The sequence below is a fragment of the Anopheles stephensi genome, chromosome 2 (assembly GCF_013141755.1).
Source record: "Anopheles stephensi strain Indian chromosome 2, UCI_ANSTEP_V1.0, whole genome shotgun sequence".
NCBI classification, from domain to species: domain Eukaryota; kingdom Metazoa; phylum Arthropoda; class Insecta; order Diptera; family Culicidae; genus Anopheles; species Anopheles stephensi.
This window is the reverse complement of record NC_050202.1, coordinates 35,624,701-35,651,177: the sequence shown is the minus strand read 5'-3', so window position 1 is coordinate 35,651,177 and position 26,477 is coordinate 35,624,701. Positions and strand designations below refer to the sequence as shown.

Here is a 26,477-nt window from a genome sequence, read left to right as displayed (position 1 = left end):
AAAATTTATTTGGCATTAAACATGGCCTGTGAAGAAATCCGTACATTTGATTTAACCGAGTCACATGTCGTTGCCTGATGTCTTATAATTTATTCAACAACATTCTCCGTAGCTCATGAGAAGAGCCAATGTCGTCAGGCAGCAGTGTATTGAAGTGGTTTTCTTATTTCGTTTTACAGGAGCTGAAAGAAAGCTTCAACTATGGGCTATTCTCTCCGCCATCAAACGGTAAAGCCGGTAAATTCCTCGATGAAGAACGACGATTAGGCGACTACCCATTCAATGGACCGGTGGGCTATTTGGAGGTATGTATTAGTTGTACTGAATTTGAAAAGATATTATAAGAAAAAAGCGATCCCTATGTTGTGTACGGTATCAAGTGTCTTAACACACGTTCTGTTAAGTAATAGTCTGTTACTTGTTTCTTGTGCGACATTGTCCGGTTTTAATACTAGTCCCGACTGTAATTGCATGATCGAGCAGCTTAATCGCTCCCATCCGGTATCCGTGCCCGTACCGACCTGCTGTTGTTACATGTGTAGTCGAATGCTTTCCAACTTATCGCTAATGTTTCACGGGACGCTAACAATGGATGATCACAGAGATGGTCAGCTACGGAACGGGAGTTCATTGTTTTCAATAAAAGTTTCTTGGAGAGAGCAAAGGGAAAGGCAAAAACGGTGCAGCAGTAGTAATTCGGGCACAATTCTATGCTCCAACAGATCTTGGAGACGCAGTTCAGTGAGCTCGAAACAAACGCGACACGAGTCAATAACCGTAATTTACATATGCTCGCACGCATCTCGTCAAATAATCGACCAACTCGTACAAGTGCGTTTATTCAATTTTGTCGCGGCCCATGCAACGAAACCCTTGCCGTTGTTGCATGTGAAGCACATCTAATTTATTGTTTGTGCATGTTAGATAAACATAGCCGTTTCAAATTTCCCTTATACCGTGTGTTTGTTGCACTTTCTTCGTGTCTTGCATATTCGTGCAGATTGTTTGTATCGAAGGTGGGAAGCATAACTCTTGGTGAGGCAGCCCCAAATGCCTGTGTCTAGTTTGAAATATTTATGGTGTGTTCACCTCTATCTTAACGAAATGGGAGATCATCATTTTAACATTTTTTCTATATTTCATTTATTGAGGTGTGTGAAGGCTCTCACGATATTAATTGTATTGAATGATCAGTTTAGTCGAAATTGCTGTGGTTTGCTCTCAGAGATAGAAACCAAATAAAATAATAATGTCTGATGTCCATCTGGATATGTTTGCATTCATCAATATGCAATGTCTACTGTTATGCTCATCCAATTGTACTTTCTGATGTATTTCTAGCTCAAGTACAAGCGGCGCGTCTACAAGATGCTCAATCTAGACGAGCGTCAGTTGAAAGCGTTGCACACCCGTGCCAATTTGCGGCGCTTCATCGAGTGCATCAATAGCGGCCAGGTGGAAAAAATCGCCAAGATGTGTGCCAAAGGTTTGGATCCCAACTTCCACTGTCAGGAAACGGGTGAAACGCCGCTTACCATTGCTACCGGTTCGAAAAAACCGAACAAGCTGCTAATCGCGCTCGTAAACGGTGGAGCGCTGCTGGACTATCGGACCCGAGACGGCGCCACCGCACTGCATCGCGCCGTCGAACGCGACAGTCTGGAAGCAGTAAGGTAAGAACTGGTATCGTATTTTAAATTACCAGTATTGTCCATTGCAACTGAAGGGACAGATCACAGTTGCTGTGGATAGAATCGAGGTAAAATGTCCAACCTACTAATGAGGTTTTGTTTCATTTTAGCACGCTGTTGGAACTGGGAGCATCACCAAATTATCGCGATACGAAGGGCCTAACACCTGTATACTTGTCCGTAACACGGAAAACAGATCCCAAAATCAGTGAAGTGCTCTTGCACGATCATGCCACACTGGGCATTCAGGACAGTCAAGGCTGGCAGGAAGTGCATCAGGTATGAAAATGGTTAAGGTGATACTGATCGAAATTCTTTCATCCGGCCAGATGCTATCGCAGCAAACTGGAAGATTGTAGCATTCTATATGTTGTAGTCCGGGGTCTGTAATTTGCATTAGTGTTGTTTACTTTAATTTGATCGATTTGCTGGTGATTGGGTTTAAAGGTTTCTTGATAAGCCATTGCGAAGGAACCCAAACAAGCAGCTGATGAATTTACGTTACTTAAAGAAAAGAACTGTTTATTTCAAGAAGTATTATTGTGTTGAGATAACTACTTATAAAAAATGGCCGCACCAGCAAGAAATGTATTTTATTGAATTAAAAAAGGTTTAAAAATTGTAAAACATGTTTGCAAGGTTAAACGAACGAGTTTTAGTTTCTCCCAACACAAACTTTTAATGTCTCGATTTCCCCCCCAAAAAAAAACCATTGCGGCAAAGATGGTAAAGAAATAATTTACTTTAGAATTATAATGTTTTGGATTCTCTCACAATATTGTTGTTCAACTATCTAATGATTATCTTTGTTATTCTCTTTTCTTTCTCTTTCCTGTATCTTAAATTTCTCTAACGTTTTGAATCAACAAACCACTCTCTAATGCTACGCTACACTCTACACTATACAACTTCCATACTATACACGACGCTTCCACTACGTACACAACATTGTGCAAATCAATTTAAACAATGGTGTTACGTCACATTACAACGATCAATTAAATGTATTATCATTATCACATCATATAAACAACACAATCAACACACATCACACTTTCTCCTACTCCGGTCCTTTCCTCAATTGGGATGACAATACTTCTCTCTCTGTCACCCTCCCCTTCGGAACATCTTTTTGCACAACACCCGTGACCTTTACCCCTTTTAATGACTATGGCGTGTGTGCGTGTGTGTGATGTGCGTATGTGCGTGAGAGTAGGCTTGTCGGAACGGGTTAGTTCATCATTTAGAGCATTTATTGTTCTACGGTGCGGATATGGATGGTCAAAACGCTTCCGGCAATACGCCGCTGCATGTTTGCGCTGTTAACAATCAGGAGGCTTGTGCTAGAATGCTACTCTTTCGTGGTGCCAACAGAGGCGCACTAAACTATGCCAACCAGACACCGTACCAGGTATACTATAACTTCTTTTTATTGATAAAATTGCGTTTTCTCGTACATTATTTACATTGAGTTCGTAATAGAAGTAGCCGCGAGAATGTCATGTCATAAATCAATTGTCCACATGTTTAAAACAATGGGCTGTTCGCGATAACAACTGTAAGTTGTTTTAAACATGTGGACGCTTCTTTATGTCCTGAAAATCACCACAATAAGAACGTTTGTTCACACGATAAAATGTTATTTCAAAAAAGCAATTTCTTATTTGTTGTAATGAAAGTTCTATTTAAACGTAGAGCTGTGTTCTTGTGAGGCGTTAAAATGTGTAGTTAGTTGAGTTTTATTTTTATAACCTCTCTTTTTGATTGATTTTAGGCAGAAGTGCATTATTTTTTAACACTAGAAGCAATAGATAATTTACTGTACATATTATATCACTTAGTTTAACTATTAGCTAGTCTTTGATTATAATAAGTTTTTTAAATTGATTCTTTTTTATTAGTTTTCTTTCATTATTTGTAAATTTGTTTCCATAAAAAGTATTTCCTATATTTTTGGCAAAATTGCTAAGTAATGTTATGTTTTCGTCTCAGGTCGCCGTTATTGCCGGTAATCTCGAGTTGGCTGAAATGATTCAAAACTATAAAAACGAGGATATTGGTAAGTCGGTGCTAATTGAGCACCAATTCTTTGTGACCGTTGTATGCAAAAGTATATCTTTATCATCAGTGTTAAATAAAAATAAACATGCAAACGACACGAAATGTAAGCTGGCCTCATTCAGCGAATGGAAAACAAACTACTCTCCAAATTACTCTCGGGATCATTTCATTCTGTTAAAGTAAAACGCATGTATTTCGCTGTAAAAATACATCAGTTTTTGGCTTTCTTTTATTTTAAAGTTTTCTTGTATCGCACACGACTGCGCACAGAAACCACGTCACAATAGGTGCAAGCTATTTTGTTTATTTTATTTAATCAGATAAAGTTCTATTTTACACACAACTTGTTCTACTTTTTTTAGTCAGTTTATAGTACTTGTTTCTTGTTCTGCTCGAATTCCTATTCGCTCTGTTACTTTACTATCATCATCATCATCTTCATCTTTACCATCAGCATCACCATATTACATCATCATGATTGTTATTTTGGGTTTAAATCGTGATTTTATAGTTGCTAGAATCAGCAAGTTCTCTCTGTTCGCTGCTAGGTATTCAATTTCTGAAACAACTCTTAATAGAACTCTTCTTTAGGACTTTTACTACTATTCGATGAAAAAAAAACGTTTTTGTTGAGTTATTGTCAATCATGTCAACCATGTGGAAAATGAACCTTTTTTTATGGAAATTGATAGCAAAATTATGTTCACTTTACTCTATCCAAATCCATTTGTTGGTCTGTCGGCAACGAGGCTTCCTTTTTAAATTTTTGAATATTTGTGTTTAACTTATGTAATACTTGCGCCACACTATCACAAACGTTCACATCTAACTGAGCGAACGACTCATTTCGATTGCATCGTGTCCTTCGCTATCCATTCATCATCACTTAGCTTGCTGTTCTGTTTCTCGTTTAGCTTTGCAAGCGCTACTTGTTTTTATATACTTTATGAACAAACGGTATACAATAGCATCACAAATATAACACGCACCGATACCATTCCCCCCGTTCCATGTTAAGTGTATTTTATTTTTAATAGCCTTTCTGGTTGATGTTCTAGTGTGTTTAGAATATTCGTTTAGACTGAAGTTATTGTTACACCGTTACGTTAAAACTGTGAGTTTGTCTTTCAACGACAGACGTTATCGTTGGGCCGTCGAAATTTAAGGTAAACTTAGGAAAGTTATTGTGCTTAAATGTTTTTCAACGTTGCGTTGACTGTTTCTTTCTCTATGCTGATTCAATCTCTATAAAATAGAAATGTAGACAGGATGGATAAAAACTATAACAGAGTACTTAAACTGTAGCAGAGCAATTTATGTATTAGTAATTACTAGTTGACCCGTTTCAATATATTTGTTCCGCGTAAGACAGTTAATAAGTTTGGTGGAAACATGTTTCTTCACATTAATAGTCTCACAAGCATACAGTATCAGCCCCAATTACAGATGTTCAGGTGCTTGTTGTAAATTGTGCAAACTTGCTTCGAGTATCTGTTCGCAGTCTGCTTTACGATCGTATTTACATATGATAAGATACTGTACCACTCGGGTAGCACTCAGGGGAATATTGAACCTATATAATCCGTGCCAAATCCACTTCATCCACCCAATCACAGTAGCAGTAAAGTATTAAATTGTATTCCATTGACGCGTAAGCTTAAATGCTCGGATGCTACAACTTCATCAACAAAGTCCTTTTTGTGTACTTATCAATTTTATTATAACTCAATTGATCACCAAGTAAGATTCTAATCGTATACACGTGTCATGGAATCATAACCTTTCACTTTGTATGGCATCTTATTCTGGGTGGCACCGCTATAATTGTATAACATCGCCGTTCAATAAGAGCGATTGCGGTTGCTTTGTAGTAAGAAAACATGTTGAATATTTAATGCTTGTCTATCTTCATTGCCATATGAACTATAAATAATCGTTTTCGGAGCAGTAGTTAAGCAACTTGTGACTCGGTATAAAGAGTCACTCCTCCCCTCCCAAAACAATCATGATGGTGGTGATACTGAAGCTGCAAAGCTATGAATTTAGTGTTTAGGAGCAGCATAAGAAACGGGTGCGCGATTAATATTTGATGCATTTGGTCAAATCCAAACTCCTATCCATTCACTTCTACTCGCAGTCCCATTCCGTGGACCACCACGGTACAATCCTAGGCGTCGTTCTGGGTTAGGCTGGGGATCGACTCTATCCCGCATATATGGTGGACCACCGTCCCCCTGCCCGTCCGAGCATCCGTTCAGTTCCGCTAGCTCCAGCCTGTCCGAAGGTTCCAGCCACCGAAGCCATGAAGATGACATCAGCATAGTAACAGGTAACACTTTAGCTTTAATATCAGGTTCGTTGTAGAACCCGCGCGCAAATCCTCCCGTAACCCGATGCCTGTATGAGAAGAGGGAAAACTGCAGGAATTGTTTTGTTTTTATGCGCCCTTGAGAAGATTCGTTGCGTACATAGTGTAACCGCTTTTCGTGGACGACGACTGACTTGGTTGGTTGGTATGGGCTTGGTGGCAGGTGAGGTAGTATCTTCACTTTGTGCAAAGCGTACGTCTTTCAATAGTTGTGTGATCTTGGACAGGGAAACGAATCAGTTAAATGTTCAAGCCATGTTATTAACGCATTAGGTCTACATAAACACAAAAACTTCGTACGTGCGTTACTCTATTCGTTTTATGTCATCATTTCTATCAATGTTTGTTAATGTTGCATGAAGTGTTTGTTCTAGATGGACTTTTATATTCATAGCATATTTTTAACCAACACATTTAGCATAACTAGTTACTACTGTTTGAATTTTGTTTGCCTTAAAAATAACCGTTCGAATCTCTCTCTCTGACTGTTTCTCTCTCTCTCTCTTCTCTCTATACATGCCTGTTTTTGCCTGTTAACGAATAATTTCGGACTTTATTCTCGAAACAGTTTTGAATTGTTTATTGCATTTTTCATACAATTTTTCCATCGTCACCAACTCGAACAACATTCTACGAGAACTCGAACTAAGCACACGGCAAAAATCTTGCTATCAGATTTGTGTTTCCAATTTTTGTGGTGCTAAACACTTAAAAAGTAAAATCTGGTGCCCAAACAAATTACCAATAAATTCCAACCATGTGTTTGTTTGCATTCATCCATGTATTTGCTCTATCTACAGATAAAAGTCTGGGCGACACAAGTGATATCATCAGCGACTCGTCCGGCGTGGGAACGAATTCGGACAGCGCCGCATGTTCGATTGGCCATCCAAGCACAACGGTCGTCTGCATGGAAGGTTACGATACGGGACTTTCCGGCCACATTCATATACAGCCGGGCGATGTAATTGAGGTGGTTGGTTCGACCGACTGTGGCCTACTGGAAGGGTTCGTACGTGGTACAAATAAGACGGGTTTCTTTCCGGCCAGCTGTGTGCAAGAGGTGCAGTTCCGTCAGAAGAGTATTATAAACGTCTCCACCTCGACCCCTCACCATCACTATCTGATAAACACGAGTAGCAACGAAATAGTCAGCCACGATCTACAGCAGCAATTGCAGCAGCAGCAGCAGCAGCAGCAGCAACAGCACCATCAACTGCAGCAGCAGCAGCATCAGCATCTGCAACAACAACAGCCATCCTCCCTAGACCAGCAACAACATCCCCAACAGCAATATAGCAGCCAAACAGCACCCAGGGTGAAGAAATCGTAAGCGTGAAACATACAAATGCACATGTTTGCGTAGTTTTGTTCAAATATTTAACATTACCATTGCGTTTCAGAATCATTGGAGAGCCACGAACGGTGGTGCTACATCGTGCCAAGCGTGGCTTCGGCTTCATTCTCCGTGGAGCTAAAGCTTCTTCACCGTTGATGCAACTCAAACCATCGCCCCGGTGTCCCGCGTTGCAATATCTGGATGACGTAGATCCCGGAGGTGTGGCGGACATGGCTGGCTTAAAACCGGGAGACTTTTTGCTAGCCGTGAGTATTTTTGTTTACAAACTAATTTAATATACAAATTAACTTTATGTCTGACTACATTTCTTCCCTGCAGATAAACAGCGAAGATGTGACCTGTGCGTCGCATGAGCATGTGGTCGATTTGATACGTAATTCCGGTTCGCTGGTATCTATGACGGTAGTAACGCTTTCACAAAACCTTATAAATTCCATGATGCTTGAATCGTCCGAGATCGGAAGCCAACACTCGTCCGGTTCGGGGATGAGCACACCGATCTCGTCCCGCCAATGTTCGACGTTGCCGCGGCGCATGAATGGGGGACCGCCGGGAAGCAACTGTAAGCAGCCGGCACCGATGCCACCGCGCCGTGATCCAAAGACTACCCTAAGCGTAGGTCGAGCGCGGGCCAAATCAATGGTAGCCGGGCTGGAGGGCGGTGGTGAAAAGGGCGTAGACGACGATGAGCTACTGAACGCGACCAAATCTACTTCCGCGGAATCGATTCACCAGGTGCAGACACAACTGCTGCAAGCGCAACAGTGTCATTCGGCCATCGGGACCCCCACACAGACCGGGCCCGGTACGCCGGTGCAGCCGCGTACTGCTAGCATCAAATCCCGACCCACATCCAGTCGAATAACGGCCGCCGAACTGGAGGAATTGTTCCAACGCCAGCAAGGAGCGGACGCAAACCGCTGCTCAATGCTTATGTCCAGCTCGCGGTTCCAATCGACCGGATTTGATAGTGGTGCTGGCACACCACCGATTTCACCGCAGAAGGGCCCGATCGTGTATGCGAGCGTCGCCGAAATGAAGCGCAAAAAGTCATCCAAAGCAGGCATGGGTACGCTAAAGGGGCGACCGATACCGATACCACAGATCGGTTCGGATCTGAAGCGCACATTCCACAGTACGCCCGACCTAGCTTCGATGTCATCGTCCAATCAGCATGGCGGCGCTGCGTCTTCACTGCTGTATGGAAGCAGCTCCAGCGGCACCGGATCGCAGCTGGCAATCAACGCTAACGGCTGGTACAACACCGTTGGTCACAAGGGACACCGATCTCAGGACGATATGCATAGTCTACACATGTCCCTGCAAAGACTGAACCTTCCCCCGCCAAACCATCCGCCGCCACCGCCACCCGTCGGGCAGGTCGTAAAGGTGGATGTTTCGCGAGGCTCCGAGTACGAGTGTCTTACCGCCTTGCGCAAACACATAGCCCAGAAAGCCAAAGTTCAATCTCAAGTACAGGAGTCCGAAGTGATGTCCAGTTTCAAACCTGCCTCGAACGCGAAATTGTACGCTTCTCCGCAGGACATCCGCAACGTTGGTTATCGAACGGTGAACGTGACCGGCGCTAGCCCGTCGCCATCACTTACGGGCGCAACGACGACTGGACCAGCGGCAAGCAACGGTGCCTCATCATGCGGTGGTAGCAACGGCAGCAACACAAACCCGAACGTTGAGGTAAGAAGGCTGGAGGGACAGGGCGAATATCCAAAATGCTTTCCAGTTGCCGTGCATACTATTAACGACAAACCACCTTTTCGTTTCACAGCTCTGCAAAACGGCCTCCCTTCGTTCAAACAGCAGTTCGACGATCAGCGTTAATTCTAGCAGCGTGACTGGTAGCGTTAATAACGTTACAACGGTGACGATCACTGGAAGCGCAAGTGGCAACGCAATAGCTAGCAGCAATAGCAATGCTAGCAGCGCATCATCGAATCAGTATGCTCAACCGGGACGTCCCGGTTCCACAGACACGCAGCAGCAAGTGGCACAACCTCAAGCGCTGTATAAATCCCCACCTAACAATGCTCCCCCACTTCCGGAACCTGATTACAGTTTGAGTGAATCCGATCCGGATGAGGACAATTCCGTGCGCTTAGTGCGAACGCATCTGAAAGCAAACGGTGATTTGAAAGCAGCGCAAAACCCGGGAATGGCAGCCGAAACAAGTGGCAACAGTAACACAAGGTAATTTTGAACAAATTGTGAATTGGAAAAAGGGGATAGTACGTTTCGATTGTCTTAAAAAGCCTTGAATGTTTAATGTGATTGGAATTCATATGTTTATTCTGGTTAAAACCTTTTCGAGCAGTTTCGAGGTGATCCGTGAGGCGATTTCGAATCAGTTTTTTCAGTCCCTTACCTAGACCATCAACCAGACAGATAGGTCTCGCCGATCCAGGTTCGCCAGGTACTTTCCCAGGTTTTGGAATTATTACAAGTCGTACGCGTTTACAGGCGTCCTGGTGCTTTTGGATAGCCAAACGTATTGCAACGTTTGGAATGTCATCAGGACTTTCTCGGTACTTAATCTAGCAGTTGCAGTGCAAGAACCTCACCATTCGTAACAGTGGTATTGATCTGCGAACTATTTCCAAAGACGAAACTTTGTGGAGGCCACTCTAAGGATGGGTAGACTGTAAATATCTCATTAAAAATCTCACCCAAACGCATCGGACAGGTTTCTTCAGGAGTGTGGTTTACTTTCAACTGATTCGCTATTCCGAGTCAACCAGATTAGTTCGTCGAGAAGCCTTTTTTTTGTAGAACGTGTCTCACGTTTCAACTTGTTACGAACCTCAAGAAACTCGAGTAGTGATTGCTCGTAACGCTCTGCATCGTAATACCGCTGACGGGTACGACTAGCTCACAAAGATTCTCTCCGCAGCTGTGCAATTTCCTCTGTCCACCAAAATACTCGCTAAAATGTTCTTTGCAAGAGAAGTATTCTTGACGTGGCCTCATTACAAGCAGATGTTAGTGCTTGGAGTGCTACTTAGCCAAATGGTCGGCAAATGGTCGACCTATCTGGTGGGTGCTTGCCTGAACGGTGTTTGTCTGCAAAAATTACCAATTTTTGTATATTTAATTACTAACTTGCTAACTTACTTTATTCTTGATGTTTGTCTCATTTTGCAGTGGTAGCTCGACTGGCTCCAGCTCAATGCCTCACTCATTTTCGGTGGAAGAGATTCAGAAAATACGCACGAAGCTAAAATCTTCCAAATCCTACCCGAACGATTTCTTGCGACAGCAGAACAGTCAGCAACCGCACCCGGGGGTCGATCACGGTGCCTCCGGTGGTCCGCACGAGGAAGGTGACAATTCATCGTCCGGCGTGAGCAGCGATCAGGAAGTAACGATCACCTGTAACGATACCATGAAGCAACCCAAGCAGCCGCCAGCCTTCCCAAAACAGCAGGTGGTTGGTGCGACTGCCTTGAAAGCAAACGCCATCACTTCCGCCATCGGAACCGGCGCATCTGGTTTGAATGAACCAAAGAAGGTGACGCTACAGTTGGGAGGGTCTGCGGTGGTGAATCCAAAGCTCAAACCGAGCAACAGTCTGCCGGAACGAAGAAGCGACGTGGAGGATAATGAGGACGGTGAACAGGACGGCACAGACAGTCCCAGTCCACCGGCGACGGGCTTTCAGCGACACAATTCACTCACGCGGAAACAGGCGGCCACCATAGCGGCAAACCGCGCCAAGGCAAATCAACAAAATCTACAGCAACGGCATGCGGTAACGTTGGCCACACTACCGCCACCGATAGAGGCCGCCGATTCCGACGAAGCCGACTCGTGGCCACACACACTGCAGTCTGCCGGTGGCGACAGTGCCGCACAGTTGGTGGAAGGTGGCGGAATGGTAGTGTTGGCACCGCCACCCGAGTTTAGCGATTCCACCGTAAGCCACAGCGCACCGATATCGGCCAATAACGGCGGTGTTAGCATCAGCGTGCAAGGACACCATTCCCACCAGCATACGCATCAGCACCATCAGCATCAGCACGTCCACCACCATCATCAGCATGCGGGCAGCAGTGGATCACTAGTGCTTGGTGGGCACAATCCGAATTGCAAGCGGGTCCGTATCGTTGGCGCCGTTCCGAAGGTCAATCGCATGAACAGCCAGTAAACGGCAACAACACTTTTGGGCTGAGTCCAGGGTAAAGAAAACCCCTCTCACGTCAGGTAATCATCATCATCGGTCGTTTATGTTTGTGCAAATGTAAAAAGGAAACATAAGTTTACTTAACATTAGCAGCACTGCGGGAATTAGGGCGGGCTTTTAAACGGTGGATAAATACGTCAAAAATTTCTTTTAACTCATTCCTTTTCCCTAAGCGAGCGGTCTCATCTTTTAAGGGAATGGTGTTGAGATAAGTTTTTGTTTTTGTATTAATTCGTATTTTATTCGATGTATTCAATCAAAATCACTATTGTTTCCTCTTTTTAAAAGAAAAAGGAAGAGGATGGAAAACTCCATACCCTTGTTCACACGGTTTTGTTCTTTCGATTGAAGTTTTTAAGTGTCGACTGTCTAACGCACTCATTAATTACATTAATTAACCAAGTCAAGACCATGCAGCTAGGCGTTAGGGGTAGGCGGGCACAGACCCCGGTTGCTGCTTAGCTAACGGAGCACGATGACGCATATGTAAATAATGTCGCACCTTAAAAGCCACGGCTTACCGATCGTGCACCGTATAGGCGTGTGCTGTTTTCTTTCCTGTTTTAAGCAGCAGTAAGGTTAAATTAAACGTTTAGGGAAAAACCAGTCATTTCATTATAAGCGTGTGAATCATCAACCATCGGCGGCCATCAGTGATGATGGTTTATCTTTTGTGTTTAGGCGAACACTCGAGGAACGATTAGCGACAAGACATTTAAGCCACCACAGTTTAATATCACAATCCAAAGACATTTTGTCTCCTTGTGATAGTTACACACAAAAAACAGCAACAACATTAACTACATTCATCAACAGTAATGGAAATAATGTTGTCATTGTGTACAATATTTGACAAACAATTTTTTGTTTAAAGTCTCAGATTAAATTGCGCATCTGGCATTTAAGATTTTTGTGCAACCAGTTCTGAACATCATATTACAGTACGGCAAAACAAATAGAACCTGTTTTAATGAATCGTAACGGTACGTAACGGTTAAGCGTTAGCTGATATTAAGAAATGCTTGTGTAGGGCAGAATGCACAGACAGAGATGATAAGCCTAGGCTAAATAGAGGTAAGCTAAGATTTGTCTACAGGAAACGCGGCTAATTTACGGCAGTCGCCCAAATTAGTAATGTGGCATGATCGTAGGTAAAGGGGAAGTTAACACACAGCCAGAGAAGCAGCACCGTATCGCGTGTGCTGTATTTTTGTTTTCGATTTTGCTCACTGGCAGCAGCACTTCACATGAGCATGATGAGTATTTACGGGAAAAGGCCCCGAAGGACACGATGCAGTTGAATTCGTATTGAGACAAATCTCATCACATTAGGGTTTGCACATGCTTCACTGAAACGCATTTTGATGTTCTGATGCTCGCTCTCTCTCACACGTAATTCTCGTCCCATGGATTCACGTTTAATCAACTCGAATGAGCGATCATGAACCCACGTGAAGTCCCGGGCAGAGAGAAACTAAACCCCATCCGTCATCATTCGGGTTAGCTTCTAGCAAATATAAACACTGAGGGTTTGCTATTACAACAAAACAACTAACACAAAGCATAAAAGAAGAAACAAGTATCCGCGCACATCAATATGGCCAAATGCATACTGAAGCAGTTGAGCAGTAAATTAGTGGAAGTTTGGAATGAAGCGAGTCACTTGTTGCAAAAATGATGAAACAATGTTTAGGTAAAAAAACGTCCAACAAGCAAGCGATAAAGCATATTTCTTTTCTTTTTAAAATCAGGATCCATTTTATCACGAACGAACCAAATCGAACGTATTTATATAGCACGGGTGGGAAAGAGGTGTACTCGGATGGGGGCGAGTGTGCATACTAGAAATAATCGTCGTCCCATAGTTTTGATCCATCACTCACAACAAACGCCTGCGCGCCATTCGCGCCACCGGAAAACCGTCGGGCAACAGCCTAACGCCATCACAAATGCGCGATAGAAAATCACCATCGACATTCACACGGAGTCTGTTCAGAATTTTATCCCGCGCACGTGGACAGCCACCAGAGCATACTACACACTGCATCACAGACCCCACACACAAACGCAACAACGGTGATGTAACGCAGTAGTTGAAATCGAATAGCAATAGCAACGAAAATATGCATAGACACAAATTCTTATGGTAAACGAATGCTCGCGAGCAGCGAATTCCGTCGTAGTAAATGTTCGCCAGGAGAAACAAAATCGCATTAATGTGTTTACAATGAGGGAACATTTTTAAACACGTGCATTTGTCGCAATTCGTATAGTGAAACAAGCATCATCGTAAACACTTTTCGATCCCGGTTGAGAATTGAAAATCGAATGTAATGTTCAGGGATCAAGTATATACGCGTTAATAGTTCGGATAGCTCCAAACAACACAGCTCCATAATCAACAACCAACACAGCATTTTCGCCTGGTAGAAAGAAAAAAAAAATTTACAAACAGCGTTTACTACCACTCGCTCTCAGATCCAACCAACCCAAATTCGGGGATGTGCACACACAAATATTGAACCGTGTGACTACACATGACTCCAGCAGATTCCTTGCAACCCTCGACAAAGTAACAAAATGCCCCAAAACACAAATCACCTTCACACTCGTCAACATACACACATACTTAAGAAGGAATATGTCAATCAACTATTGAATATTCTCTACCCCACATTAGTATGATATTGAAATAAAAAAATATTGATACATAATAGCTGACGCGTGGCGTGGCTGACGCTAGAACTGACGATTCCCATGTCCGAAACACCGTAACGCATGTGGTTTAACTTTCTACAGTTTTTTATTCATCAAGAACAGCCTTGGTCATATTGCCTATTTTTAGGTGTCAAGACAGCACAAGCACCCTTTGCAAAGACAACGAGTTTTATAAGATTTTCTTCGTTTTTATGCTATCAAAATAGAAACATCGTATGGAAGACACTATTGCTAAATCATATATATAGTTTTACCAGGAGATAGCAGGTCAGCGATACAACTTCAGATCTTAAGTGACCTGCTGTCGGAATAAGTATGGGTATCTGGTCACTTACCAGCCAAAGGTCCTCTCGAGATGGGCTCAGTACTTTGATGGCAACACTAGCAGATGATATCATGCAACAGCCACCTAGCATTGATGAGACACGTATGGCTATCCGTCGGTTCAAGAACAACAAAGCACCAGGGACCGACGGAATAGTAGCCCTTCTGATAAAAAACGGTGGTACACCACTCGAACAGAAAGTTCATCAAATTATTACTGTGGTATCATCTATCCTTTATACAAGAAGATTTTCTCCCTTATCCTTCAAGATCTACTTGTTCCATTCGTTGAAAAGATAGTTGGAAACTATCAGAGCGGATTCTGAAACGAAAAATCAACCACTGACTGACTGACTGATCTTCACGATGCGGCAAATTTTTCGAGAAAATGGCGGAGCTGCTCCTCCACTCCTACCAACTCTTCATTAATTTTAAAGCCGCCTATCACAGCCTGGGTAAAACTGTACGACGCAGTGAGCTCTTTTGGAATTCCGGCCAAGCTTACCAGGCTTGTAAGAATGACAATCGCCAACATCACATGCCAGGTGAAGGTGGATAGAAAACTCTCAGGTCCCTTTGCTACCTTCAAGGGCCTGCGCCAGCGAGATGGGCTTAAATGTCTTTTATGACAGGGTTATCCGTGATACGGAGGTGGAAATTTCGGGGTCCATCTTCTATAAGTCAATCCAGATCCAGGTGCACGCTGAAAACATATACATCGTTGGTTTGAGGCTCTCTTATGTAGCAGAAGCTTACCACTTGATCGAAAGAGCGGCGACAAACCTCCAGTTAAAGATTGACGAGGCGAAAACCATTACGATGGTGGCACCACCAGTGGTCCTGCTAACAAACAGCACCGACAACAACATTGATGTTGAGTTACGCGCAAGGGTGCTGGCTGCAAACCGGTCATACTGCAGCCTGAGGAAACTTCTCCACTCTAAATACCTGTCGCGACGTAGGAAGGTGGGACTGTTTATACCATTCATGGTCCGAATACTCACATACACCTCTGAGACATGTTCCTTGTATAAAACTGACAAGACTTACTTAGTCACGTTCGAGAGAAAGATGCTCAGAAGGATTATGGGCCCCGCGTGTATGGGAGGACAATGGAGGAGCCGCTACAATGACGAGCTCTACGAGCTGTACGATGATCTAACCATCGTTCAGCGAATCAGACTCGCCAGACTCCGGTGGGCTGGTGATGTCATGAGAATCACGGTCAGAGGAGGCGTGGTAGGTTCAAAATGAGAAGAAGTGATAAGGTTAGGAACAATAGTGATAGGGGCACCAGATTTTCGGCAGGATTGGTAATGAAATCCCATCCAGGCCGCCTTTTGTACGCAGGACTGACTATCCAGCTACCCAGCTTTGGGTAAAATCATGTCACATGAAATCAGAAATGCCCGTCCGAGACCTTCCGAGGTTGTAGTGCCAAAGAAGAAGAATAGAAAGAAGGATTGGGGTTCTGTGATGGTGCGATTAGTAAACTGTGGTTTTTTTTTCCCTTAAAATGGGGAAAAAATTATAATTCTATTATTTAAATTTAGGGACGAAATCTCTTCCTGTAGCTAAGCTATATCAAATCAAAATTTTGACATAATGTCCTAGGCGCGATGGTTTGGAAGGCTTTATCCTGGCTTGAATAGCTTCCATCGGTTTTTTTTATCAAGAAAACCGTGAACATGAGCGCCTAGTACTATAAGAACGAGGTTCTGGAGAAAGTCTACGTGGAAGGATCATTATCAACACACATGATGAATCTTACCTTTGAAGACTGTGGGATCTTCATTAAGGTCCCCGGGTCTTAATCACCTGAATTTGTTATACACATATATCAAGAGCAGCCTTGGTCGTACGTTTTAGGGGCCTTCAAGCAGCTTCCATGAGCTGGGCTCGGTGAAGAGCGCCGTCCCGCGAACAAATTTCCACCATCCAGATTTTAACGTACTATGTCTTTCACTACTATACGTCCCACAGCTGTTGAGGCCTCTTAAACCTTCATGTTACCTTTAAATTCATAACACAAGAATATTGCTTTGTTTGGCTTTATTAGTAAACTCCATACATGACTTATATAAAGGTTAATGCGGACATTTATTAATATTTTCTTATATTTTCATTATGACGGCTTGACGCCTATGCGGACAGTTACGTTACCTGAAACTTTGTGTTGCACACTTACAAACGAACTACCTTACACGCACACACTACACTCTTCTTTGGATACGAATCTTTAAACCTCCTTTGGTACGCATTACCAAATCACCGTACAGTATCAGATCCTCGCGACGTTGGACTGCTTCGATTCTGTAGTTCCTTACCACCGCCGATATGACCGCCTTCTCCTCCAGCGCACCAAACTTCTGCCCGATGCAGTTTCGCGGACCAGCGCTGAACGGGATGTACGAGTACGGGTGACGGTTGGTGCTGTTGTCGGGCAAGAAGCGATCCGGATTAAATTTCTCCGGGTTGGGAAAGTACTGCGGATCGCGATGCAGCTGGTAGAGCATGATGACGGCATTCGTTCCGCTCGGAATGTGGTGTCCCTCGATGTCTACGCTTGTGGCAAGGGTACGCGATAGCATCGGTATGCTTGGGAAGAGTCGCAGGCTTTCCTTCAGACAGCACTCCAAATATCGCATCTCACCGAGCTCTGCCATCGTTGGATAGCGTTCCTTATCGCCGCCCATGATGCCGTCGATTTCCTGGAAGACGCGCTCCTGTACGGCTGGTTCCGTGCCTAGCAGGTATAGAATCCAGGATAACGCCGTCGCTGTCGTATCGTGTCCGCCCAAAATGAACGTGTCCACTTCCTCACGAATATCGGCATCGGACAGCATCTTTCCTTCTTCCGACAGCTCTAGCAACAGGTCCAAGAAAGCGAGCTGCTTACGTTGGCCAGTCGAACCATCGATGTCTGTTTCCGTGGACGATTCAGATTCGAATGACATTGCCTGCTTTCGCTGCCGGTACATTTCACGCCGTTTGCGGATCATGCTGTAGGCAAAGTCGTGCAGCACCTTCAAGCAATGCTCATGCTCACTGTGGGCTTTGGTAAATCGGAAAATAATATCCGGACGCAACCAGAACTTCTGCAAGCGTTCGAGGATGATTTCGGAAATTCTGAAACGAGAGAAGCGATTAAAGATTCATCCCGTCTGCCTATGCCCCTCAGCTGGCAGCGGTAAAACGGTGCTAGTTATACTTCTCGTGCGCCTTCACGTATTCGGAGTCAGACTTTTCCAACGCGTGGATAGGATACCCCATGGCCGTCTCTAATTGCGAAACGAATTTGCACATTAGTACCAAGCTAAGGAAATGGGATGGGAAATTCTAAGGTTCATCATACCGCAGATAATGTCTAGCGAGGTCAGCGTCGCATAGATGGTGCAATCGAATCCCTCGCTGTTGTTGAGCTGCTTCTCCAGCTGCCGTACGAGCACGAAGCTCTGTTTGTTAAACACCTCGACAAAGTTGGTCAGTATCTTGAAGTGAAAGGTCGGTGTTAGCATCTTCCGACGCTGGTGCCATTTGGCAGCGTGGCTCGTCAGCAACCCCGTACCGATCCACGGTTTCAGCAGATCGTAATCGCGTCCCTTCTCAATGTTCTTGGAGCTGGAAAGAATTTTCTACCAACAGTAAGGACAGCACAGTGCACGCTACCTTAATACATTCTACGGGGCTGTTCATCGTCAGCCGATGGCATAGTTCGTCCTACCTCAGCGGCCGTTGCCTTCGAGATCAGCACGTACGGTTTCAGTCCGGCCCAGACACGGTTAAATCCTTGCCGGCGTCCATACAGCACTCGCGCTCCATTGATCGTACTAAACATTTCTGCAAAGAAGTACGAAGACGAAACGAATCACTCTCTTTCTGGTTTTCTTTTTTATATTAAAAAACGGGCGCAGGTTTTGAGGGTGATTAAGAAACAACAACTTGAAATAAATTCGATTATGCTCGAGTTTTACAGCTAAAAAGCATCCCTCAAAAAATATTACCTCTTATTGCCGGTTGATTCCTCGGTATAAGCCACAAACTTAATCATGGCGATTAGTGATATTAACATCGGCTTTGCAGTCTCTAAATATTACTCCGGAGCTTCAGTAACACGGGGAGTCGGCTCCAATGGCTCCGGAGCCAGCAACGCACTAACGCCTCCAGAGCCGGCTTCGTACCAACGGTTTCGAAAGCACGGCTCCACGGCTATGGAACAAAGGAAGAGCTGTCTTTGCCTTTGACGCGCTAGTCGGTTAACAACGTACGACAAGGAGATGTGGTGGGAGGAGAGAAGGGGGGGGGGGGGGGGGGTTGAGGGCAGAAGTTTCTTAAAAAACTGGATTAGGTCATCATGGACCGTCGGTGCTGTGCTCGCCCCAGAGCTGTCTGAGCGTAGCCGACTCTGGGTCGAAGTCGGAGCCGGTTCCGGAGTGGTAGGGTCGGATCCATTTCCGGAGCCGTGGCTCCGCTCCAGAGTGTCTATCGCTAATGGCAAAATTGTTGTGCTCCCTTCAAGCAGTTTTCTTGATCATCAGTTGATACTCCGTCCTGGCTGAAGCATCATTGGATAAGATTCCTCGTTGGAGGTTGCTAACAAAATCTGTTAGTCGCTGCTAAAGTCAGTTGAGAGTCTGTCCGATCGTGATAGTTATGAAAAAAAAGGTTGAAAGCCTCTTGAAGGATTCGATCCGGTTGCTTCCCAGCATGTTCTGAGTTTAACTACGAAAAAAGTTGGTTTCATACGTCAGACTCTTCTGCATATGTAGGACACAAACTCTGTAGGATAGCCGAAATCTGTCCCTTTTTAGATTTTTTATCTTTCTCGTTTTAAGGGGAAAAAATATTGCAGCATTCAGACCTCAGACTGGTATAAAGATAGATATCCACATGTTTTGCTAAACAGTTGATGACTAAGCCAAATCCAGTACAGTATGGCTAGAATTCGTAATACAACGTAGGTTTAGGGAGAGGTACTTCTCTTCAGGACCGCAGTTCAAATCCCATCCGGACCTCCCGTTGTAAGAACCAACAATCCAACTACGTGGTGTCATTAAGTCTAATAACCCAGAAATGGTAGGCATAATCTTAAAAGGTCGTCAGGCGAAGAGAGCGAGAGGGAGAGAGAGAGAGCGAGAGAGTCTATGGGACGCCGCAACTGCTCGGAGGAATACGGTTTAAAGATCATAGTAAGCGAGTTCATCTGTTGAAGCGATTTCTAGGCATGCTGGCCCTATCAAAATTCTGCCTGAAATTCTGCTAAAATTGCTAAAATTCTGCCCTGATCCTACCAAGTAAATACATGCTACTTGACGCTTCTTAAGAAATCTTTCATTTTTGCTGAATTATCACCTTGTGCTCAGAGATATTTTACCATTATTAATGCTTCCGCATGCCATTGCTCGTGATGTCCAGCCGATACTTCTCGCCGTTTGGACGATTGTGTCGATCACTGAACAGGGCCATTAACTCGTGCCAGATTTTACGATCGCACGACCGGAAACTGACCTCCGCTCAATCTGTTTGCCTTGCTCAACAAGGTAGGTAATGTTGTCCAGACAAGGCCAGATAAGGATATAGCCGATGATCGTAAAGTGCTTCACGATGTCTGTTAGTACACTAAGAAACTATGAAATGAGTTGTTTTAACAATTTCTTTATATTACTCTGTTACCGGTTATTAAACATTTCCTGCTCTCTCTCTCTCTTGCCCTCTCTTGCCCTCTCATCCCTTGGCACTACAACCTCGAGAGGTTTCGACCTGCAGTTTCTGGCTTGATGGAGACTTGTTTTTCCCCGTAGCAAGGTAATCCGTCCTGCGTTCAGGTAGGCGGCCCCGATTCTGCCTTATGAAGATCAACGCCGTTGTCGCCTCGGTTGCTGGACCACCCTCGCGGAGCAACTAGCATGCCATAAAATAAAAGCGACGCTCCTGGGGTGGAGTTCAGATCGCCGTTGGAAGACCAAAAACCAGCAACGCAGCAACCACCAACTTTAAATTCATAGTGCAATAAGTTTACCATTACACGAGCCATGCTCGTAATTGAGTCTCCAAGACTCAAAGCCAAAGGGCTGAGGATCGATAGCCGTCGACTGACATCTCGCCATCTCGCTATTGAGCGCCTTATGTGAATAGTGCGTGTACATGTTTAAATTCCGGACTTACCTGCGCTTTAAACAGATGGAATAATGGAATGAATCATGAGGAAGCATGAATAATATAAACTTTTGCCTTCACGTGTAACGACAGGCGAGACGATAACAGTTTTATGCTTTTAGTACATTATTGCCTGTGATCCGCGTAGCTTCGCTGGCGATTAAGCTTTGCGATAGCAGAGAAATGTCCGATCGCTCCGATTGAATGCTCATACAAGACACAAAGCGGTCCGGTAACGGAGGTGACAACGGCGCCGGTTCTTAAACGACAGGACCGGGGTACAAATCCCATCCAGGCCTTTCCCCCCTAGTGAGGATTGACAATCCAACTATGTGGTATCATTAACTCTAGTAGTAGTAATTTGTAAAATCTCAAAAGCCGTGCGTCGCATAAAATTCTTTTGCGGTTTGCGCGAAACATTGCCATTTTTTCTACTTTGAATCTAACCATCCAACCTGGCCTGATAAATAAGGCTAAATTTTGGAGGCTAAATCAATAACGACCCTTAATTCCATGACTAGTCATCAGAGACGATCGAAGCGGAGAATGTTTTTGATTTGAATCGGAGACGATGGAAAACAACCCAAAATCCAAATCACCACCAACAGGGCGTAATAATACGTTCCGTATCTCACAAGGATTTTTGTGTTACGCATGGTTGCAAGGACTCCTGGGAGAACTCGCCACCCTGATGAGCTTCATTAACCCGCCTTGCTACGGCTGCTGCTGCCCTATTGCCTGCAACTCATTAGACTTGTCGTGTTTCGATGAGCTGGCTGCGTCACTAGAATAACACCCTGTAGGATTCAACTTGTTAAAATGTTCAAACTTAAACTTACAACCGATGCACTCCATTAAAACAATAGCATTGCTAAATTTGCTCCACAGTGACTGCAAGCCCCACGCTACACTAGGGTCTGTATGAAGCAATGTCCGAAGCAATGTATGAGGTAATGACCTTGCCAGACATGGTTCCAATCTTTCTTGAAGTCAAGGTCGTGCTACACTTTAGGCAACGGTGGCACATCCACAAACGTGTTTATTCATTATTCGTGACGGAAATTACTGTAACCTGTAACTGTAACAAGTAACCACCACCAATCGTTGCGATTCAGCTGAACCAGGCCCTTTGAAAGAGGCTCGAGTCAACAATTTTATCCGTTCAGTTGTTCGGTGTGCACTTGATAGCCACGCTGGCTGGCAGACGATTACTGCATCCACTTTGAATTAACGAAATACCTCCTCAAAAAACCGTCATGGATCCTTTCACTTTACACCTCGCCGCAATAATGTTTAAAACATATTCGACATCTTCTCCCCCTCGGATGTGCATCGCGACCCCGTCCTTACTCCCTACGGCGGGTTCCCCTTTTTTGCCGAAAGCTATTGCAACATAAATTTACCAAACAATCCTTTCCTACAACTCTCTACAAGCAGACAGGAGCATAAAACTTTCGGGGCTGGAAGTTCTGTTTGGAAATGGGAGACAGGGAGGTGGGTGGAAAGTGTGGGTCGGGGGGGGGGGGGGTTTGAAAGTGAAAGACGCAGGAGAACGAACCGGGGTACACGCCTGTTTTACCTTGGAACATTTGGATGGCGGTGTCTCAGTCTTTTGCGCCGGGACTATTTGTACTCCGCTCGTGTGGCTTGAAAGAGGATCAAAAATTATCTTAAGTTGAGCTACACTCGTACTCGGGTCGCTTCATTCATGGCACTTCATCAGATCAGAATCAAAACAGAACTGTACACTTGACACGGTTTGATCCTGAAGTAACCTCCTGTCTTTCCTTTTGGTTGACATGGACAGCAACAGAAATAAAGATGTGAGTTCGCGCAATCTCGACAATCTTTCAAGGTTTTGATGCATGTAATGCCCATGACTGTGTGCAACCCGCGCAATTCCAAGTTCATTGCACCTCTTAGCAGGAAGGATTGAGTAAATCGTGATCGCGGCAGCCAACACCTTTAGCACTGAGAAAAAGAAGTTGCCAACCCAACGCCAACACAACGGAGTTGAAATGATTGACTTATCTCACCGAGTATAATAAGGTGACAATATTTTCACTCCAAGTTTTCTCGTCCGACGAAACTGCTCTCATTATCCCCAAGCTCATTAGGGAGAAGATTCACTCCACTTATTTCGCAGTGCTTGATGATACCTGCCGATCATCATTAGTCACACCTAATGGTCACGCTTCCGGTTCCACGGCGAGGTAATGGTCGTATGAGAATGTGTGTTTTAGCATATGGGACGCGATTCAACCGTAACTCGCGCGCATTTGGATAGCAACTGTATAATTAGATTTATACCTCTGTTGACAGGTTTTAAGGTCTTAAGAAAATGAGACCACTCCCCAACGTCAAGCACGTCCGGACAAAGCAAAAGCTCTTTTCTGTAAATCACATTGATTAATTAGGCTGCGAATCGTCTAGATGGCACATTAGCGACGTTACCAACACACAGCAAAATATTTCCAAAACGTATCAGTTTTTCTATATGAGCCAGACCGTAATATGGCTTCAGAATAAATGTAAGTGAATTTCAAGATGGTTTCTTAAAATAAAATTGCAGACACCTTACGACCTTGAGACTTTTGGAGGGGAAAAAACGTTGTACAGAATTATTTAGATTTTAAATGTTATTCAAATACCAAATGCTGTTAAATGATGTTAAACAAATGCAGACAACAAACAACCAAACCAACCGCCAAACACACACAAACATCGGGAATTGTTTATGTTATGATTCTCGTACGCTCATGTACGCTACTCGGGACGCCATTTCGCACAATTCACAGCAGCACGCAAATCAATACATTCTTCAGCGTTTGGGTTCTTGGCCATTGATAGTGCCGGATGCTAATTTGCTTACCGTCGCGATCAACCAACCATTGCAAACTGTTGCCCAGCAATGGCAGAGCCGGGGGGCCGGGAATGCGATTGATGTGCTTCACTATCTCTGCACGCTGCCGGTGAAAAATCACACCGGAAGCCACTACGCCCAGCATCACTATCCAAGCAGTCGGCGATAGTAGCTGCAGTGCTTTGGGCAGCAAATCGGACCACAAAATCGAACTCATCACGACAGCAGGCGATGGGTTGGTTTGCAACTGGTCTTTGAAGTAATTGTGTTGTTTAAACTGACGGTTGACCGTTGAGCCGATCTCGAACTACTAGATCAAAGTACGCACTTCCCTAGGCACTAGAAGGGTCGATTCACACACCGTTCGAATTTTGCACGATCCCGACTACAGTTCACCACACCAGCTCACGGACTTAATTGTACTAAACGGTGCGCAGCATCGTATGGTTGCCTTTATATTGACATCTCGTGCGGCAGGCAGCCCACCGAATGCCTACACCGATGCTGCGCGATACAATATGACGGGGTGAGCATGACTGCGTGCGCTGTTGAGCCGTTGCTACAGTGATTGGCTGGATAGCCCTTCTGTGTGAGCAAAGCTATGAGCGCTCGTGTGTGCAGAGAAGATGTGCTCTAGTGGACTTTTAAAATATGTTTTCTGACGCGATTTTCTGTCTAGAGAGAGAGAGGGGTGGCGTCATTTTGCAGACGCATCTTGGCCCGTTCTCATCACACATCTGTGAATGGCGATGAGAAGGAGAAAACCCCTGCAATGGTGCATAATTACCTAAGCTTTCACTATCGATGCACAAGCCGCTTACAGTGTGCGTCATGAGTGTAGGTGAAGCTGTACTTGTTGCAACTTTTTTAATGTCTGTTCAGAAATGTTGGTTAAATTCGTATTACATCGTACCGTCGGATCCATCTGAATTTTATGATCTCGTTTTGATATCACAAGACAATGCTCAGACCGCCCATACAAGTCCGCCCAACAAAGTGCGTCAAATGTTGTTTTGCCAGCCTGTAAACATAAGCAAACATACATAGCTTCTCAATATTTTTAATTAACCTATCGTTCCCCGGAGGTGGTGCATCCAAACCAGAGTAGGCCAGTGACTGCAACTCTGAGCAAAACCCTTCGGACGTTGGTGTGGTCTCTTCGATGACAAGGTCTTTCCTGGTGGATGAGCGTGAACGTGCTTGTTTCAATATTAACCGAAAATGGGAAACAGCATTTCCCTCGTGTAGAGTTCATTAACTCGCGTTCGGTAGCATCAGTTCTGCTACGTAACCCGATGTTTCCAAACATATGAGGAAACCGGCAGCTCATGATGCCTTAAATAGCTGCAGGTGCTTAATTCGCTTTTCGCTACATTCGAACGGTTTATTCGTTTGTTACACACATTGGCTACACGGAAAAAATCCAATAAAAATTGGTTCCAGTTCCAAATGATCAATTTTGGGAGATTTTTCAGTTTATATTGAATACAAATTTGCTCTTTATGCAGAAAAGTTTATTGAAAAGTTTATTGAAAGCGGAATGGCAGTTGAGGCCCCTCTAATTGTGATATTAGAGGCAAACAACAGAACTTCCCTCGCCGACGAAGCCCCTCCTAACCGAAGAGGCCCCGAGCAGCCGCTCCTCCCGCTCCTAGATTGATTTCCGCCACCGGGGAACGGTCCAGATGAGATTTGAAACCCGGACCTGCCGGGAGAAGACCGGCGCGTTTTTTACAGTTGATTTTAAAATTGTTAATCTTAAGGAATACCATCCCTCTCCGCGTCGAAGCAATTTCCTGCGAGGAATTCGTGCCTTGGTTTTCTTCCCGCTTTTTTTGGAGGGGGGGGGGGTGGGTTTCATTTACCTCCTTTGTCCATGCAACTCCCCTGTATTTGTTCGTTTGTCTCACAGGTCCGTACAAGTTACTAATCGCCACCGTTGCGATACGAGTTCTTCTGCGGGTTCGGTCACTCTCACTCTTCCGTCGCCTTTGCAGAATCATCTCTGCTTCCGATGGTAGCGCTCGTCTATACCCGCTTCTTCCGGATGTTAGCGTTCCTTCCCTAGAAGGAGGTCTTTCCCTGTTGCGTGATATAGAAGACGGTACCGTTCCAGCCCTCTCCGCTCATTCTCTCTGCCTGGCTCTGCTACCACTGCCGCCTTGCTATCCTTGCTAGCCTTCCGCAGCTCATTTCTGCTGATTCTTATTGGCACGCATACGATTATGCCGGATATCCTCTTCTGGACGTGTTACGGCATCTACTGCATTACCTGTTGCAGCCTCTTCAAGGTAGAAACCTACTTTCCCATGCTTCCTTTCGGTCCACAGAGGCATGGCGGTCGTATCATTCGGAGTGCCCATCTGATGTATCTACTGACCGCTGGGTTTCCGGCCACCCGATACCAGGATTATTGCGTCTCTTGCAGCATTGTAACGCGTTTTTCACGACGACCATCCTTTCGACTAATATCCGGAGCGGCTAGTATCCTCTGCTGACATCTCGCGTCCTCTCTCACCAGCAGATGGAGCGGGAGCAATCCGGGCAAGCATAACCAAAGTCTGATATGCCAAGGCGCGAATGGAGCTTGTCACACCATTGTGAGGTAGTACCAGGGACGTATTCCCCGGCTGGTAGCTGGTGGTTGGTGAGTTGTTGCAGGTCGGTGTAAGCTCTGGTTAGATGAGGGAATGAGCGTCGATTCCCTTCTCCGAGGATGCGAGCTGCAATTGCGACGAGTC

At 44.7% G+C, this 26,477-nt stretch overlaps 2 protein-coding genes across 9 annotated transcripts in view; one reads left to right on the top strand and one right to left on the bottom strand.

Annotated features, from left to right (window-relative positions):
* Window positions 1-14,391, top strand: part of LOC118507382 (SH3 and multiple ankyrin repeat domains protein 3) — a 51,418-nt gene extending 37,027 nt beyond the window's left edge. For 2 of the 7 annotated variants that reach the window (XM_036045829.1, XM_036045830.1), the window contains 11 exons: window positions 180-305; window positions 1,342-1,673; window positions 1,802-1,970; window positions 2,908-3,102; window positions 3,684-3,750; window positions 5,890-6,081; window positions 6,921-7,449; window positions 7,524-7,725; window positions 7,799-9,175; window positions 9,267-9,685; window positions 10,637-14,391. In XM_036045829.1, the coding sequence (XP_035901722.1) occupies window positions 180-305; window positions 1,342-1,673; window positions 1,802-1,970; window positions 2,908-3,102; window positions 3,684-3,750; window positions 5,890-6,081; window positions 6,921-7,449; window positions 7,524-7,725; window positions 7,799-9,175; window positions 9,267-9,685; window positions 10,637-11,639 (4,611 nt within the window). In that variant the 3' untranslated portion in view covers window positions 11,640-14,391. The remainder of the gene's footprint in view (window positions 1-179; window positions 306-1,341; window positions 1,674-1,801; window positions 1,971-2,907; window positions 3,103-3,683; window positions 3,751-5,889; window positions 6,082-6,920; window positions 7,450-7,523; window positions 7,726-7,798; window positions 9,176-9,266; window positions 9,686-10,636) is intronic. The other 5 variants (XM_036045834.1, XM_036045832.1, XM_036045833.1 and 2 more) reach the window with 3 other exon arrangements.
* Window positions 14,392-16,752: 2,361 nt separating this feature from the next.
* On the bottom strand, window positions 16,753-24,247 carry LOC118507381 (cytochrome P450 4c3-like). 2 transcript variants are annotated; one of them, XM_036045826.1, is made up of 5 exons: window positions 23,746-24,247; window positions 18,442-18,557; window positions 18,073-18,352; window positions 17,929-17,998; window positions 16,753-17,846 (listed from the first exon to the last, which is right to left on the bottom strand). In XM_036045826.1, exons 1-5 carry the CDS (start codon window positions 23,951-23,953, stop codon window positions 16,931-16,933), a joined length of 1,590 nt encoding a protein of 529 aa, XP_035901719.1. In that variant the 5' UTR covers window positions 23,954-24,247; the 3' UTR covers window positions 16,753-16,930. The 2 variants fall into 2 exon arrangements, with proteins under 2 accessions (XP_035901719.1, XP_035901721.1); XM_036045828.1 differs by lacking the exon at window positions 23,746-24,247 and adding an exon at window positions 18,722-18,741.
* Window positions 24,248-26,477: the final 2,230 nt, after the last annotated feature.